The sequence below is a fragment of the Cetorhinus maximus genome, chromosome 7, assembly GCF_964194155.1.
Source record: "Cetorhinus maximus chromosome 7, sCetMax3.hap1.1, whole genome shotgun sequence".
NCBI lineage: Eukaryota > Metazoa > Chordata > Chondrichthyes > Lamniformes > Cetorhinidae > Cetorhinus > Cetorhinus maximus.
The window spans coordinates 48,822,150-48,841,188 of NC_135885.1; the positions used below are offsets into that span (position 1 = coordinate 48,822,150).

Consider the following 19,039-nt stretch of genomic DNA (forward strand, 5'->3'; position numbering starts at 1 on the left):
AAGAATTCTCAAACCTGTTTGTTTTTAGTCGGGTTCCAAAAATCCCGCACAATGATTGTGTGGGGTACGAAATCTGATTTTTGTCCCCCATTTAATTTGCGCAAGCCGACCTCAACAGGAGCAAGTGTGTGTTCTGCAAACTAGGCATTCTTGACCCACAAAAGGCCAGAGGAAAGTGGCATGGGGTCTGGCATGCAGAGGAAAATCAGATTTCCTCCAAAAAAAATCAAAGTGTGGACATTCGTGCACCAAAACATGTCTCTGCACCCAGACAAAAATTCAGCCTATTAAGTCAGGTGACCAAAAACTTGGTCAAAGAGGTAGGCTTTAAGGAGTGCCATAAAGGAGAAAAGTGTGAAAAATTAATTTTTATTTACCTACATAATAGTTACTGCATTTTAAAATAAATCATTGAATGTGAAGTGAATTGAGATGTGATGTGACAATATATAAATGCATCTTGGTCCAGAACTATTCTCTGCCACTCCATTTTGTCTATCATTCTGACTAGAGTTGTCAACTGGCTGGGCTATTTTTACAGCCATAATAAAGTTTTTGAAATTGCCCCCCGGTTTCCCCCAGACCAAAATTTTGGCCTTTTTTAAATTTTGTGTGTTAAGCCTTTAGAGAAGCATTCATTGATTACATTACGTTAAGGTTTATTTCTCACCCTACTTGCTGTGCATTTCCAATATTTTTATTATTTAAGATTCCCAGCAATATAATAAACTGTTGATGTTTTTGAGCCACTGTATGACTGGTGCAATGCAATATTTATATAGCTCATGGCCCTAATTGAACATGATATTAACATTATGCAGTCTGATCCACTTGCTGGATTAAAAAACTTGCATTTATAAAGCACTTTTCACAACCACCACATGTCCCAAAGCGCTTTACGAAGTACTTTTGAAGTGTAGTCACTGTTGTAATGTAGGAAACGTGGCAGCCAATTTGCACTCAGCAAGCTCCCACAAACAGCCATGTCATACTGACTAGGTAATTTGTTCTTATGATGTTGATTGAGAGATACATATTGGCCAGGACACTGGGGATAACTCCTCTGCTCTCCTTCAAATAAATGCCTTTTATGTAGGATCTTTTACATGCAGAGGACAAATGGAGCCTTGGTTTAATACCTCATGTAAAAGATGGCCATCCGACAGCACAACGCAGCACTCCCTCAGTACTGCATTGGAATATCAGCCATGATTTTTGAACTGAAGTCCTGGGGATAAATTATTATATATTGTACAATGTTGGTTAATGGGGTCTATTTTAACTGCAGAAGCCTGGCTTACGCAACAGCAACTTGTATTTATATAGCACCTTTAACGTAATAACAGGTCCCAAGGTGCTTCACATGAGCATCATTAAACAAAGTATGATACCGAGCCATTTAGGAGATATTAAGTCAGCTGACCGAAGGCTTGGTCAAAGAGGTATGTTTTAAGGGGTGTCTTAAAAGGGAAAAGTGAGCTAGCAAGGCGGAGACGTATAGGGAGGAAATTCCAAAACTTGGGGCCCGGGTAGCTGAAGACAAAGTGGAGCCATAAGAAAGACGCTAGAATTAGATGAGCACAGATATCTTGGAGGGTTGTGGGGCCGGAGGAGATTACAGAGATAGGAAGTGGCAAGGCCATGGTGGAATTTGAAAACAAAAGGTGAGAATTTTAAAAACAACCTGAAAATCTCATCAGGAAACCAACTGCACGGTTTACGCTGACACACCAGCTGCCATCATCTTAGTACGGCAGTTAGGGATGGGCAATAAATGCTGGCCTAGACAGCCATGCCCACATCCCATAAATGATTTTTTTTTAAATGAATGCACCGGAGAGCCTGCCTATTTCAGCAGGAGGACTTTTAATATGCAATAGGTACCCAACTGAAATCTTGAGGTATACTCCACCCATTTGTACTGGAGTTGAGTGACTTAACCAGTAGTCCTTCAGGGGACCACTTGAGGCTGCTCAAAAACAGCCCAAAAACTCTTTTACCTATTAGTTTTGTGGGGGTTAGAGGAGTAGGAGCAGGAGAAAAACAAATGGAGGTGACTAAAGGCATGGATGAAAAGGAGGATTTTTTGAAGGTGAGGAGTGAAGTAAACTCTATTCAGCATCACAGCAATACCCTGGCCTATATGTGCCCCCACTACCCTACAATCATGTCGACTGCAGGATGGCTCCTTTCAGCAGCTGGATGATTTCCTGCCCTGCCCAACAAGTGACCTGCATTGGAGAGTGTTTGTTGGATCAGTGAAAATAAGGCCAAACCTCATAATGACTCAAACCTCAAAATGGCTTGGACCTCACAACGGAAACTGCAGGTACTTGGTAGATACAATCTGCCTGAAGCATCTGTATATTGGATCACATCTCCTTCAATTCCAGCTCCTTTTTCCCTAAATTCCTAATTTTCACTGGTGACCAGTGCCCTAATCCATCCCTGGCCTTGTTGCATTCTTCTGCAGGCCTACATACCAATGCTCCTCCTGCAATTCTGATTTTGACCGCAGTATCATAGGAACAGGAGTAAATCATTCAACCCCTGCCTTTTTCTTTTCTTCATTCTGCTATCAGTGGCAAAGATTTTTGCTGTCTGGGCACTAGCGTTCCTGATATATGCCAGGTAAAAAGATCCAGGAAATATATGCCAGGTAAAAATTTTCCTTTCTTAATGTCAAATTTGAATATGACAGCCTAAATATGGGCAGGTGTATTACATCCCGTCATCGTTTGTAGGAGTACAGGTCTCCTGAACTATCTCCAAAATCAGGTAATGTATAGCAGCAAATCCAGCACAAAATGTTACCTTATTAACATGTTCATGAAAACTGAGGACGTAATGGGAGGTATTTTCTAATCAGTTTTCTCCAATTTGCTTGTGCCAATTTGATTAGTGAAAAGGCAGAGATTCGTTACCACTAGATCTGTGCTCGCTTGACATTATGCATTTATTTCCAGCTTGCAAAAAGTCAGGGCCAGGAACAACCTCTCAAAACCAGGAAAGACCTTAATTTAAATATTAAAATGTGAACAGTAACATCCTGAACATATTTCCCAATACTTCTGCATGCAGTCAGTACCTTCATCCATAATTGCATCCATATCAAATGGACATAAGATTCTTGGTCATGATAAATGTATGGAAGTTAATTTACAGCTATATAAGGCAAGTGTAGTTCACTCTTTGTCTGTTGACTGCTTAGCCGTGCCCTCCAACCTCAGTCACCTTCTATCCATCAATGCTGACCTGTGGTGCCTTGCAGTGACCAGGATGGCTACCTTCCTTACAGCTTCTTCATGCAGCACCACCTGCACTTCCACAGCCACCAAACAGGGGTAGTGAAGTACACTGGCACCTACCGAGGACTCAAAGCTGCAGCGTGTGTTCCTCATTTTTTTCCCCCTGTCACTTCTTAGTCCTCTCCCACTTTCAGCCTTGATAAAGGATGCTAGTGGGTTAAAGTTGTTTATCCCTCTATTCTAAAACTTTTGATGGTCTGCATTTCTTAAAATGCGGTATGCAAGATGATTTTCCTTTCCCAACACTAGTGTACTACCTTCACATGTCCCAGTTTTCACCTGCAGCTATGCATAATTATGGTAATAAACTGACCACAAAAAGAATTGTGCACAAACAGCATATTTCTCTTCAGATGAACATAGCTCTTGTTCCTTAGCAGTCAAGTGTAAACTGCTTGGAGAATGTGCCCTTGTATTAATTAGGATCACAAGATCAGGTGTTGAACTTCCGGGCACAACCCTCATGACTTTGAGAAGCAGCCTAGCTGCACATTGTGTGGCCACTTAATGACACCCAGGTTATGCACCCATGTGAGCTCATTGAATTTCCTGTGCACACAACAGCATGGCCTCTTTTGGACCCAGTCTTGCCTGTAGAAAGGCCTCCTTGGTGAGGCATAGTTAGCATAGGCACATTTTCTGTGACATGCCCAAGTGTCTCCAGCTGATTCTGTGGACCTGCAACTTGGAACTGTGCAACACATCTCAGGCGGACGCAAAGTCCCTCTGATGATTTCTTTGCAGCTTCTCTTATTCTAACTCCGAGGGTAAGAGGAATTCCTGGAACAATGCATATTCTACCAGTGTAGCCTTCAAAAACAAAACCAACAAGGTAATACCACACACTCAATCCCATTACAGGTAAATATATCTTTAAGAGAAATACCAGATAGTAAGACTGTAAAATAGGCCTTGAACAATAACATTGCATTCCTGGAGCCAATGGCATCATTCAGAATTGACATTTGATGGGCAATCACCAAAGATGCGCATTACAACAAGTTATTTATTTTGCAGATGATTTAAGACAATTAAAACATGAAATACGTAAAATTTTGGCCTTCATATCCATTTAACATGTTTTAAGTAGATAAAAAAAATGAATGCTGCATAAGTCCATGGCAGTCTGTCAAACAATATATTACTTGTGTGGGGAAAAGTATTCTCTATATCCTGATGTTTCCAATCATATTGTAACAACTTGGTGTAAGTTTTGTACATATTTTCCATGTTAAATTTAGGACACTTCAAGAGAGCTGTGAAAGTTGCAACAGGGCAAGAATTGTCAGATAATGTTCTTAATACGGTCTTCAAGATTTTTGATGTGGATGGAGATGGATGCCTAAGCAAACAAGAGTTCCTTGGAGTGATTATGACCAGGCTCCATCGTGGCTTAAAGGTAAGATAAGTTTGCTGTGTTTTCCAAAGCAAAGGTCTTAGCACTAATTGTACTTGAACCTAAAGACTCAGAGGCATGCTAACTGGGTATGATACTAATTGAGCCAGAGCTGACACTAAATACAGAATTACGTAGAATATAGAGAACAGAAACAGACCATTCAATCCAACAGGTCCCATGCTGATGTATATAATCTGCATGAACCTAACTCATCTAACCCTATCAACATATTCCTTTCTCTCTCCTGCATTTATCTAGCTTCCCTTAAATGCAATTGTGGTGATAAGTTTCCACATTGTAACCAATCTCTAGCATAATGAAGTTTCTCCTGAATTAATTATCGGATTTATTAGTGACCATCTAACATTTATGGCCACTAGTTATGGCAACCCCCCCCCCTCCCAAATAGTTTTCATTTCCCCCACAAGCCAAAACATTTTCTCTATGTTTACCCTATTAAAGTCTTTCATAAACTTAAAGACTTCTATCAGCTCAACCCTCAGTCTTCTCTGTTCTAGAGAAAAGAACTCCAGATTGTTCAATGTTTACTGATCAGTATAACCTCTCAGTTTTGGGTAAGTTCAGAACAGATAAGATATTAAATGACGAGTCAAAAACAATAGGTGCTTTCAGTTATGTTTGGGTAGGATGCTCCAAAGCTCCAAGTTGCAACCACTAATGCATCACCTTCCCCTCCCCCATCCACTTCACTCAACCCCGTTCCTTCCCCCATCCCCTTCACACACACCCTTCCCCTCCCCCATCACCTTCGCTCACACCCTTCCCCAACCACATCCCATCCACTCACCCTCTTCCCCTCCCCCATCCCATCCACTCACCCCCTTCCCCTCCCCCATCCCCTTCACTCACCCCCTTCCCCAACCACATCCCGTCCACTCACATCATTCCCCCCCCACCTCAATGGATTGGATTCAGAAATTCAAGGCAAATTAGTTAAATTTGAAGTTGATACTGAATCGGGAGGTGCAGTGGCAGCTCAGAAATTGCAGAATGGATCAAACAAACCATGAATATAAGCAGAACAATAGCAAATTAAATTGAATATGGATAAAATAAACCAATACAAAGCTGATAGAATGTTAACTATATAACTAAAATATTAGAATGCAAGTCAGAGGAAATCTTGATTCAACTGGTAAAGTACTTTGGTTATACTGCACTTTGAATTTGTATCCAGTTCTGATCACCAGGATTTAAGGGAGATATTCAAACACTGAAACAGTGCAGAGAGGTGCAACAGGGCTGATCCCTAGTCTCAGACCTGAAGATTTGAACATTTCAGCAATCTTACAGCAGTGTGTGAAATAAGGAAACGGAAAGGGTAAATTCAGAATATTACTGTAGGGTAAAATGTGGGTCGAGTAAAGGGACACAGGTTTAAACTCATAAGTAACTAACGTACTGATTGAAGAGTCGTCACAGTTGTAGTAGGGAACCACTGCAACTAATTTACATGGAAGGGCCAACAAACAGCAATTTTCATGATGATCCATAAAAAGTAAATTTTAGAACATTGGAAGTTCTTCTCACAAAGAGTGAGTTTCCCTCGCCGATGGGTTTGAAGGTGGGCTTGTTAAATCCAGCCTTCCCACCCCTGACCTTCCCACCCCTGCACCCACTGCAATTATACCAGTGCCCATCAGTGGGCCAATGAGGACCTTAAGTGAACAATTAATGACCACTTAAGGGCTTCATCCCACCACACTGGGATTTAACCTGCATCAGGAGAGACCCACAGCAAATGCCTGGTCCAGCAGGCTTCCCTGTATGGGCTGGTGGCAGGTGGGGGACTTTCACCCTTAACAGGCCACCTGGGCAGAATGGAGAGCCCTTCCCCAGGTTGCCCTCCACCCATGGCCTTGTAAGCCCAAGCCCCAGCCCCAACCCCTCACCCCGCCCCAACCCCTCACCCCGCCCCAACCCCTCACCCCGCCCCAACCCCTCACCCCGCCCCAACCCCTCACCCCGCCCCAACCCCTCACCCCCTTTGGCAGGGCCAAGCTAGCAGCCACCGCAAAACTTATCGAACATTCTGGATCCAGTATTACACGCCTCTGTCCCAAAGTGCTGGAGAGCTGCCAGTATCTGACTGATCGATTCTCCCCTTTCTATCCCCACTTAAGAATACTGAAGCCTATCATTGTGTTTCTGCCACAGCTGAGATTATTTAATTTGGCATAACCAGCAATTACTGGTAGGCATTTTCTAGCCTATGGTTTGGTACCTTCCCATGAGGTGCATTTAGCCACTTAGTCATCTCTGAACTACACACCTCTTTCGAGAAGGTTTGAGTTAAAATGCCATGACAAATCTGATCTAAACTGTGTCTATTTACAGTAACTTAGACTCAATATTTTGATTTCAACAGGCACCAACACAACATAGTTTCAAGGGCTATTTTAAATGTGTGAAGAAGGAGACTATTGTTGGAGTTCATGAAGCCTGGAAGCAGACTGGAAAAAGCCCCTGTTAATACTACTGAACATGAGGTCTTTTTACATAAAATAATCCAATACTATACATGAGAGCCAACTTGTTGAAGAAATTTTGTCATAATGGGTTTAAAAAAAGCTGCAATATATCTAGGGTTAGTAGAAGGTGTCCAGAATTTAACAAAATGTCATAAATATGTCATGTTTACATGTATAAACAGTGTATTTAGACAAAAATAAAACAATAGTGCCTTCATGAAAATGTATTTTGACAAGTCTTTCCTCATTTATTTACATGCATATACTGTGATGTAATGATGTAAGACACTTCAAAACAAATCAACATGTCATTTATATGTGACAACATTCTGCTGAAGATGGTATGTGGTCTTTTTGACTCATTTGTTCCTCCAAATAATGAGTTTTATCTAGCAAGTTTTGTTGAAGGCAATGCACTTTAAATAAAATTAGATCCATTAAATCGATTACATTTTTTTTGTTTATTTTTTGGTTAAATTTAATCAGAATTGCCCATAAGAAATACAAAGTGTGAAGTTTGTTTGCGTAGCGCCGCTTCGAGCGCACTACGCAGATTTACTTCTAATCCTCAGGAGCAAACAGAGCCACAGGCCTCTACCTGGGCAGCATTCTTCATTGATATCGTTGAAGAATGACACTCAGAAGTGGCTCATAGTGTTGCTTCTCCCCAGGAGTTGACATTGGTCTGTGTAAGACCACTAGAAGTGGCATTACGCAAACAAACTTTCCCCCCTGAAAATATTCAATGCATTGAAATACTCAGAGACTTCATTAAATGTTTCTTCAATTTATTGCATACAATATACTTTAAGACTCTAAGACAAAAAAATACTTTAAAAAAAATATCAGTAAGTCTAAGATGTAAAATTCTACAATACATTATAAAGTTGAAGGCAATCTATCCTTATTGTGCATCTGCTGTGGCGATTACAAGGCAATTATTCTTCAACCCTAATTACGTTTTAGATATTCAGATAAAACTGCCCTTTGACTTTGTTATTTCATATTTAAGGAATACAATGATTTCATCAAAATCTCGAACTGCATCTGGAATCTCTATTAAATCTGGACTGTTTCTTTTGCACTAATAAAGTTTGGCTTGTGAAATCTGTTTTAATTTATTGTGTGTCAGAACACGCATGACTAGTACAAGCATTTTCTTAGCACACCAAGGGAGCAACAAACATTCCTTTTATCCAATTGACGTTAAAATATTTGCTGTAATCCTTGTGGCATGCAACTACATGATAAGTAATTGCCAAACTTAAGTCACTGAGCCATCTAAATATTAGCTGATGCAAGTCTGTAAATGAGAACATTAAGCTTGTTTGTTTGGAACTCTGTTTAGTAGATTATTCTGATCCTGTACAGATGGAGTGTAATTCATGCTGACTACCCTGCACCTGTTTGCAAATATACCAGTCAGCTTTCATTGTAAACAATCATGGTCCTTAGCTATCTGAATGCAGATGGAATTCTGTTTATATTTAGAGTTTTTTTTTTACTTTTCTATCCATTGCAGCATTGCATAATGATTGGTTCTGAAAAGCAATGACTTCAATCTAAATTATTTCCACATTCCAGTAGAGAAATGAATCAATATTTGAGTGAATTGAAACCCACAGTAGGGTATTGCTACACTATATATTAGTTGCAGATAGTAAAGAAGGTTATTCAAGAACTCAAGTGCTAAATTGGTTCAACAACACTTCAGCTTGACATTCCAATCAGTAAAAGTTCAAACTAGTTCGGTAGGTCAACTGCTTCTAAATGGAATTATCAGCATTGTAGACCTTCCTCTGGGACAACCTGTAAGAAAGAAAAATGAGATTGAATCCTTTTAACAAATATGTGCCTGTAACTGATGAACGGTTTATTGAAAGCAAGGCTATATGAATTGGATTAGTAACCGATATAGTACATGGCTTTTTTTCAAATCATCCACATTATGAGCATGTGAAATTATTCTAAATTTAACATAAGTTAACCTAGTCAGAATCGATACAACAGTTTTCATTAGATTGTATAGATGAAATAAAGACAAACTACAAATTGGATATTTGATTCAATTTTATTGCTAAAGCTTTATAGATATTTTCAGAAAATGTTCTGTGGAAGTATTTACAAAAGAAATAAAAGTACTTTTCATAATAAATGCTTTCTGAAAAGCAACACCCTCCTGTTTGGTAAGTGCTCCACCTTAATTTCGTATTTGTAACATTTTGTTCCCAAAATAGAGCTAAGTCATGATACTTTTAGTATCTGTTGCTTCTTCAAAACAACGAAAGATAACAAAACTATTACCTTATATTGAGGAATACTAAAGTATGAAAGGCAAAATAATTACCAACAGCACATCTAAGGATATGTGCCAAAATTACAGACAGGTTCACTCCTTAAACATATTCGCAATGTGCATTTTACAAATACATCTTGCCTTCAGGCAATCCAGTGGATCCTCTAATGTAAATTACATTTTTTATGTGTTAACCTTTAATAATTTTGTTCATCAGTTTTTCACATGCAAATTTAGATGCGCGATGTACACTTTTTGCTGCAATAAAATGCAATTTGAAAGACTTTCCCAAAAAGAATTATGTAACTAGAATGGCTGCAAAATTTGCTGTCGCTTTGCAAAGTGAATGGCTTGCACTGATGGGGATGGGTAATTTTCCTGAAGAATTGAAAAGATTGGCAGTGACAACAGCATGAATCCAAGAATAAATTGCTTGGTTGGAAAAATAAAACAATCAAATGGTGGAAAAAGTGAATGTGATGAGAGCTCGGGTGGGATTAAAGAAAAGCTGTACAAATTGAATATTTGATCCAATTTTATTGCTAGAGCTTTATAGAAAAGTTGGTAGGAGTTAGGAAGAGGAGGGTGTAGAGGCTGCCAGATGGCTTCAATTTGGAAACAAATATATCCTTGAGCTCCTCATTTTTATAATCAATGCCAGAGAAGATCTTTTGAAGAGCTTGTTCATGATGTAAAGAGAGTTTTCAGGTTATCCTTGCCCTCGATGTCTCTATAATCATAGGAAGATTTGGCTGGAGAGAGGGACAGATGGTGCAGCTTGAAATGGTCAGACCTGGTGATGCACAATCAGATTAGCTTTATACCATGTGCACTATAGGCTCTAGCCCACAACCCTGAACCACAAAGGTTGCTATTATAAGAGGGACTCTGTTGGTGACAAGGATCAAGGCAAGGATGTTCTTGAGTAGATGCAAGTGTGATTGCTCTGTTAGAGGAATGTGAATTAGGCATTGGAGAGGAGCTTGATGAGGTATTCTCTTTCATGGGTAGAAATACTGTTAGCAAGTTTAAGGCTGCCAGGGAGTGTGTATGAAAACAGATATGAAGAAATTATCAGTGATAGCCAGTCAGAGATTATGGCCCGAATTTTCATTCCTGAGTCAGGTGCGCAGAGTTGGGGACAGCCAGATTTTTGTTTCAGGGCTGAGGGATGCTAACTGTGGTTAAACCTGCCACCTCCGGAAATGGTGCGGAGGCAGCCATAGGGGCTGCTTAGTGCCAAGGCAGGCTGTTTAAAAGAAAAACAGAAATACCTGGAAAAACTCAGCAGGTCTAGCAGCATCGGCGGAGAAGAATAAAGTTGACGTTTCGAGTCCTCATGACCCTTCAACAGAACTAAGTAAAAATAGGAGAGGGGTGAAATATAAGCTGGTTTAAGGTGGGGGGGTGGAGGGAGAGAAGTGGGGGGGTGGTTGTAGGGACAAGCAAGCAGTAATAGGAGCAGATAATCAAAAGATGTCACAGACAAAAGAACAAAGTGGTGTTGAAGATGGTGATATTATCTAAAAGAATGTGCTAATTAAGAATGGATGGCAGGACACGCAAAGTACAGATAGCTCCTAGTGGGGGTGGGGTGAAATAAGACTAAAAGGGCATAAAAGGTATAGATTTAAAAATAATGGAAATAGGTGGGAAAAGAAAAATCTATATAAATTATTGGAAAAAATAAAAGGGAGGGGGAAGAAACGGAAAGGGGATGGAGGAGGGAGTTCAGATCTAAAGTTGTTGAACTCAATATTCTGTCCAGAAGGCTGTAAAGTGCCTAGTCGGAAGATGAGGTGCTGTTCCTCCAGTTTGCGTTGAGCTTCACTGGAACAATGCAGCAAGCCAAGGACAGACATGTGGGCAAGAGAGCAGGGTGGAGTGTTAAAATGGCAAGCGACGGGGAGGTCTAGTTCATTCTTGCAGACAGACTGAAGGTCTGCAAAGCGGTCGCCCAGTCTGCGTTTGGTCTCTCCAATGTAGAGGAGACCGCATTGGGAGCAACGAATGCAGTAGTCTAAGTTGGAGGAAATGCAAGTGAAATGCTGCTTCACTTGAAAGGAGTGTTTGGGCCCTTGGACGGTGAGAAGAGAGGAAGTGAAGGGGCAGGTGTTGCATATTTTGCGTATGCATGGGGAGGTGCCGTAGGTGGGGGTTGAGGAGTAGGGGGTGATGGAGGAGTGGACCAGGGTGTCACGGAGGGAATGATCCCTATGGAATGCCGCCAGGGAGGGTGAAGGTGTTTGGTGGTGGCATCATGCTGGAGTTGGCGAAAATGGCGGAGGATGATCCTTTGAATGCGGAGGCTGGTGGGGTGATAAGTGAGGACAAGGGAGACCCTATCATGTTTCTGGGAGGGAGGATGCGCGGGAGATGGGCCGGACACGGTTGAGGGCCCTGTCAACGACCGTGGGTGGAAAACCTCGGTTAAGGAAGAAGGAGGACATGTCAGAGGAACTGTTTTTGAAGGTAGCATCATCAGGACAGATGCGACGGAGGCGAAGGAACTGAGAGAATGGGATGGAGTCCTTACAGGAAGCGGGGTGTGTGGAGCTGTAGTCGAGGTAGCTGTGGGAGTCGGTAGATCTTGAACTCCCTCTTCCATCCCCACCCCCTTTCCGTTTCTTCCCCCTCCCTTTTGTTTTTTTCCAATAATTTATATAGATTTTTCTTTTCCCACCCATTTCCATTATTTTTAAATCTATACCTTTTATGCCCTTTTAGTCTTATTTCACCCCACCCCCACTAGGAGCTATCTGTACCTTGCGTGTCCTGCTATCCATTCATAATTAGCACATTCTTTTAGATAATATCACCACCCTCAACACCACTTTGTTCTTTTGTCTGTGACATCTTTTGGTTATCTGCTCCTATTACTGCTTGCTTGTCCCTACAACTACCACCCCCAACCCCCCCCCCCTCCACCCAACCTTAAACCAGCTTATATTTCACCCCTCTCCTATTTTTACTTAGTTCCGTTGAAGGGTCATGAGCACTCAAGACGTCAACTTTATTCTTCTCCGCCGATGCTGCCAGACCTGCTGAGTTTTTTCAGGTATTTCTGTTTTTGTTTTGGATTTCCAGCATCTGCAGTTTTTTGTTTTTAGGCTGTTTAAAAGTCCCGCCTCAGCACTTCTGAAACCTCTCAGTTATAATAAAAACAGTAAGACTTTCTAGCTCTCACCCCTCATGCCCTCTCACCCCCCCCCACATACTCCCCATGTCAATACATGACACCCACCCACTCGCATGGCCCCTCATATTCTCCATGCCAACCTATGACCCCCTCCCCATACATCTCCATGGCCCTTTATAGCCCCTATGCCAACTTAGTTTCAACTCATGTCAACCAATGCCCCCTCACCACTCTTTGCCCTTAAACCCTCCATGCCAACACCCCCCAGCAAAAATGGTGGGTGTTGGATACGGGGGTGGACTCCGAAATTCAGGGCTCTGCCATTATTTTGACTGAGGCGCAGTTCTTTTCCATCTCTATGAAAATTCGGGCCTATACTTTTATAAATGACAAGATGTGATAACAAGGCCAGGGTGTACTGTGTAAGTCTATGAAAGAGAAATCTCCCTTCTCTATATGATGTTGGCCATAACATGTCTGATTGGGAAAATGGTTGTCTATCCAGGTTCATGTTCAGTGTTGACTAACAGGTCATCACCAACACTGTAGGTCCATCAAGAATGACTAGATCACCTGAAATAAGTGATTCTGGTGCTGAGATTCCATTATTTATCTCATCTGCTCTAATGACATGAAAAGTGAGAAGAGGTACACCCATAAAGATAGCTTGACCCTTTTCTGGCCCTGGATTCTCCAGCAGGGTCAGAAGCACAATTCATCAGCAGATTGCTGTTTCTGCTGCACTAAAGTTCAAATGGAGTGTAGATTTTTGACTATGTCTATTAAGGCCCTTTCTGAGCATTCCACCTGTTCATGCCTTCACATTGAGGATACCCTCTATTGTGTTGTGTGGCACTACCACCATGCTAAATGGGATAGATTTCAAAGAGATCTAGCAACTCTGACTGGGCATCCATGAGGCGCAGTGGGCCATCAGCAGTAGCAGAATGTACTCGAACACAACCTGTAACCTCATGGCCCAGCATATCCCCCGCTCTACCATTATCATCAATCCAAGGGATCAACCCTGGTTCAATGAAGAATGCAGGAGGGCATGCCAGGAGCAGCACCAGGCATACCTAAAAATGAGCTGTCAACCTGGTGAAGCTATAACACTGCACTACTTGTATGCCAAACAGCATAAGCAGCAAGTGATGGACAGAGCTAAGTAATCCCACATCAATGGATCAAATCAAAGCTCTGCCACAACCAGTTGTGAATGGTGGTGGACAATTAAACAACTCACTGGAGAAAGAGGCTCCACAAATATCCCCATTCTCAAAAATAGGGGAGTCCAGCATATCAGTGCAAAAGATAAGGCTGAAGCATTTGCTACAATCTTCAGCCAGAAGTGCCAAGTGCATGATCCATCTCGGCCTCTTCTGGAGATCCACAGCATCACAGATGTCAATCTTCAGCCAAGTCGATTCACTCCACGTGATATCAAGAAACAGATGAAGGCATTGGATACTGCAAAGGCTATGAGCCCCGACAATATTCCAGCAATAGTACTGAAGACTTGTGCTCCAGAACTTGCTGCGCCCCTAGCCAAGCCATTCCAGTACAGCTACAACATTGGCATCTACCCAGCTATGTGGAAAATTGCCCAGGTATGTCCTGTACACAAAAAGCAGGACAAATCCAACCCAGCCAATTACTGCCCCATCAGTCTGTTTTCAATCAGTAAAGTAATGGAAGGGATCATCAACAGTGCTATCAAGCGGCACTAGTTTAGCAATAAGCTGCTCACTGATGTCCAGTTTGGATTCCACCAGGGCCACTCAGCTCCTGACCTCATACAGCCTTGGTTCAAAGATGGACAAAAGCACTGAACACTTGAGGTGAGGTGAGAATGACTGCCCTTGACATCAAGGCCGCATTTGACCAAGTGTGGCATCAAGGAGTCCTAGCAAAACTGGAGTCAATGGTAATCAGGGGGAAAACTCTCCACTGGTTGAAGTCATACCTAGCACAAAGGAAGATGCTTGTGGTGTTGGAGGTCAGTCATCTCAGCACCAGGGCATCACTGCAGGAGTTCCTTAGGGTAGTGTCCTCAGCCCAACCATCTACATCTGCTTCATCAATGACTTTCCTTGCACCATTAGGTCAAAAGTGGGGATGTTCGTTGATGATTGCACAAAGTTCAGCACCATTCGTGACTCCTCAGCTACTAAAATAGTCCATGTCCAAGTGCAGCAAGACCTGGACAATATCCAGGCTTGGGCTGACAAGTGGCAAGTAACATTCACGCCACACAAGTGTCAGGCAATGTCCATCTCCACCAAGAGAGAATCTAACCATCACCCCTTGATGTTCAATGGCATTACTATCACTGAATCCCCCACTATCAACATTCTGGGAGTTACCATTGACCAGAAACTGAACTGGACTAGCCATATAAATACTGTGGCTTCAAGAGCAGGTCAGAGGCCTTGAATCCTGCGATGAGTAGCTCACCTCCTGACTCCCCAAAGCCTGTCCACCATCTACAAGGCACAAGTCAGGAGTGTGATGGAATATTCCCCACTTGTCTGGATGAGTGCAGCTGCCACAACACTCAAGAAGCTTGTCACCGTCCAGGACAAAGCATTCCGCTTGATTGGCACCACATCCACAAACATTCACTCCCTCCACCACCAACGCACAGTAGCAGCAGTGTGTACTATCTACTAGATGCACTGCAGGAATTCACTAAAGCTCCTTAGACAGCACCTTCCAAACCCATGACCACTACTATCTAGAAGGACAAGGGCCGCAGATAGATGGGAACACCACCACCTGAAAGTTCCCCTCCAAGTCACTCACCATCCTAACTTAGAAATATATCGCCGTTCCTTCACTGTCACTGGGTTAAAATCCTGGAACTCCCTTCCTAACAGCACTGTGGGTGTACCTACACCACATGGACTGCGACAGTTCAAGACAACAGCTCATCACCACCTTCTCAAGGGCAACTAGGGATGGGCAATAAATACTGGCCCAGCCAGCGAAGCCCACAACCCGTGAATGAAAAAAAAAGCACTCTGGTAAAGGTTAGATTTTCTCCATGGCTTTTCTTCACCGTAGCCTTTCTTCGTGTTGCCGTTTTTCCCGCACTGTTCCTGTCCCACAGTCACTTCCCTTGCTGCTTCTTCCAGTTGCTGGCCTCTTTATTTGGTGCTTTTTCCGTTGTGTTTTCCACTGTCACCATCTGTTATCATCATTGTGGGTCTTAGATGAGGTTATCCTTGGTCTGGATGGATTGAGATTGCTGGAGGCAAGGCTGTTGGTAAACTCTACCTTTTCTTGAACATTCTACTAACTGTACAAGGCTTACTGAACCAAAAGAAATAGAATGAGAGTACCGAGAGTTAATTAAGTGTCATGTATTTCGAGGAATATATATCCCATTCCACTTGCCCTTTATGCTGATGAGGAAACCTGTGTTGGAATCACATTTTTAGACAGTGACCCATAGTTATGGATTTTCCCACAAGAAGAAACATCCTCTTCACATCCATCCTGTCAAGACCCCTCAGGATCTTATATGTTTCAGTCAAGTCACTTCTTACTCTTCTAAATTCCAGCAGATAGAAGCCTAGCCTGTCCAGCCTTTCCTCATAAGAGAACCCGCCCATTCCAGGTATAAGACTAGTAAATCTTCTCTAACAACTGCTTCCAATGCACTTACATCCTTCCTTAAATAAGGAGACCAATACTGTGCACAGTACTCCAGATGTGGTCTCATCAATGCCCTGTACAACCAAAGCATAACCTCCCTAGTTTTGTATTCAATTCCCGTTGCAATAAATGAAAACATTCTATTTGTTTTCCTAATTACTTGCTGTACCTGCACACTAGCCTTTTGTGATTCATAGACTGAGGCACCCAGATCCCTCTGCATCTTAGAGCTCTGCAATCACTCACCATTTAGATATATGCTTCTTTTTAGATAAATAATTTTAATTTTGCAAAATTATTTCAGCAAATACGTCTATTGTATGAGCACAAATTGAGAAACTGTTAGAGCAGAAGAAGAGAAAACCATGCTGTGCAGTTTCAGATGAGGATGTTGCCAACAGGTTTGTTTTGTGAAATGCTGCAGCTAATCGGCTGCCTATATGAGAGCTGTGTAAAAACAATATTTAAAGTGACTCTGGAGCCCCCTCTTGGCCATGACCTCAACCTGGACACTTCTATGGACCCTGCTTTTGTCAATTCATGAACCTGGACACCAATATTATGTTCATATCCAGATTTCTCGGCGCAAATGAGGCAGGAGCTCCAGTGGGTGACAACATTCTGCTTACCATTAGTTGGGTGAAGATAATTTCCATTCCCCACAGGAAATCCCAGAGTTACATTTTCAGGGCAGAGGCCTGCTTCAGGATCCCACCCCCGCACCAGTCCACTTTCACTGCCTTTTCATCAGTGGTTTGCCCCAAGCGCTGGAGAAATTTGGTGCCAAATTGTTTACAACACATCTGTTGACTCAGACAATTCCTTTGAGAAATACAATGATATACTTTCAGTACCCAATTAGGTATTAAAAAGTACAAATACCTGGATGTTCTTCATTATAGCCTAATGGACGAAATATAAACATTCAAGCTAAAACAGGGATAATTATTACAAGAATCTAAACTTGACATCTAAAAGAAGAAACTAAATTCATGAGCTCCTGACAGGCCAGGTAATAAAGAAATAAAGAGCCTGTAGTGAAATAATGTTATTAATGATCCTCAGCTTATATGCGGTAAGCTGAGTTAAATAAGATTTAAATGAATATAGTTCTGCGAGTGATCAAAAATAGTATAATTAAGGCTTACTGAACCAAAAGAAATAGAATGAGAGTACCCGAGAGTCAATTAAGTGCCATGTATTTCAAGGAATATATATCCCATTCCACTTGCTCTTTATGCTGATGAGGAAACCTGTGTTGGAATCACCAGGTGATGTATGGAAAATAAATGGATAATAACAGTCCACATCATCAGTGATGTAAGATCACATGACAACAAAGTAGGCTGAGAGGTAGTTCTTTGAGAAGCATCATGCTAAGCCTTGTACTGTATATACTTAGTAGAATTATTCAAGAAAAGGCAAAGTTTACCAACAGCCTTGCCTCCAGCAGTCTCAATCAATCCAGACCAAGGATAACGTCATCTAAGACCTACAACGATAATAACAGATGGTGACAGCGGAAAACATGATGGAAAAGGCACCAAGAGGCCAGAGACTGAAAAAAGCAGCAGGAGAAGCGACTGTGGGGCAGGAGCAGTGCAGGAAAATGCCAACACAAAGAAAGACTAGAGTGAAGAAAAGCCATGGAGAAAATCTAACCTTTACCGGAGTGTTTTGAACACGTGGAAGGCCCAGATACGAACGTATGAATTAGGAACAGGAATCAGCCACTCAGCCCTTCAAGCCTGCTGCGCCATTGAATAAGATCACGGCTCATCTGATTGTAACCTCAACTCCATATTCCCACCTATAACATTTCACCCCTTTGCTTATCAAGAATCTATATCTAGCTCTGCCTTAAAAATATTCAAAGACTACTTCTGAGGAAGAGAGTTCTCAGCCCTCTGAGAGAAAAATATTCTCCTCATCTCTGTCTTAAATGGGCGACGCCTTATTTTTAAAGAATGACCCCTAGTTCTAAATTCTCCCACAATAGGAAACACCCTCTTCACATCCACCCTATCAAGACCCCTCAAAATCTTATATGTTTCAATCAAATTGCCTCTTACTCTTCTAAATTCCAACGAATAGAAGCCTAGCCTGTCTAACCTTTCCTCATAAGACAACTCGCCCATTCCAGGTATTAGTCTAGTAAACCTTCTCTGAACTGCTTCCAATGTATTTACATCCTTTCTTAAATGAGGAGACCAATACTGTACACAGTACTCCAGATGTGGTTTCAACAATGCCCTATATAATTGAAGTATAACCTCCCTACTGTCCTTGGCTTGCTGCATTGTTCCAGTGAAGCCCAACGCAAACTGGAGGAACAGCACCTCATCTTCCGACTAGACATTTTACAGCCTTCCGGGCTGAATATTGAATTCAACAACTTTAGATCTTAAACTCCCCCTCCCCCCATCCCCACCCCGTTTCTCCCCCCTCCCTTTTTTTTCAATAATTTATATAGATTCTTCTTTTCCCACCTATTTCCATTATTTTTAAATCTAAAACTAAAACTTTGTTAGTCTTTCCACCCCACCCCCACTAGAGCTGTACCTTGAGTATCCTGTCTTCCATTCTTAATTAGCACTTAGACAATATCACCACCTTCAACACCTCTTTGATCCTTTTGTCTGTGACATCTTTTGATTATCTGCTCCTATCACTGCTTGCTTATCTCCACAATCACCACACCCTCAACTTCTCTCTCTCCCCCCGCCCCCCCACCTTAGACCAGCT

At 42.0% G+C, this 19,039-nt stretch overlaps 1 protein-coding gene and 1 long non-coding RNA gene across 3 annotated transcripts in view; one reads left to right on the forward strand and one right to left on the reverse strand.

Annotated features, from left to right (window-relative positions):
- Nucleotides 1-8,306, forward strand: part of micu2 (mitochondrial calcium uptake 2) — a 515,698-nt gene extending 507,392 nt beyond the window's left edge. For both annotated transcript variants that reach the window (XM_078545440.1, XM_078545441.1), the window contains 2 exons: nucleotides 4,550-4,707; nucleotides 7,097-8,306. In XM_078545440.1, coding sequence (XP_078401566.1) covers nucleotides 4,550-4,707; nucleotides 7,097-7,201 — 263 coding nt within the window. In that variant the 3' untranslated portion in view covers nucleotides 7,202-8,306. The remainder of the gene's footprint in view (nucleotides 1-4,549; nucleotides 4,708-7,096) is intronic.
- Nucleotides 8,155-19,039, reverse strand: part of LOC144682767 (uncharacterized) — a 28,174-nt gene continuing 17,289 nt past the window's right edge. The window contains exon 2 of the long non-coding RNA XR_013577101.1: nucleotides 8,155-9,008. This is a non-coding gene — a long non-coding RNA (uncharacterized LOC144682767). The remainder of the gene's footprint in view (nucleotides 9,009-19,039) is intronic.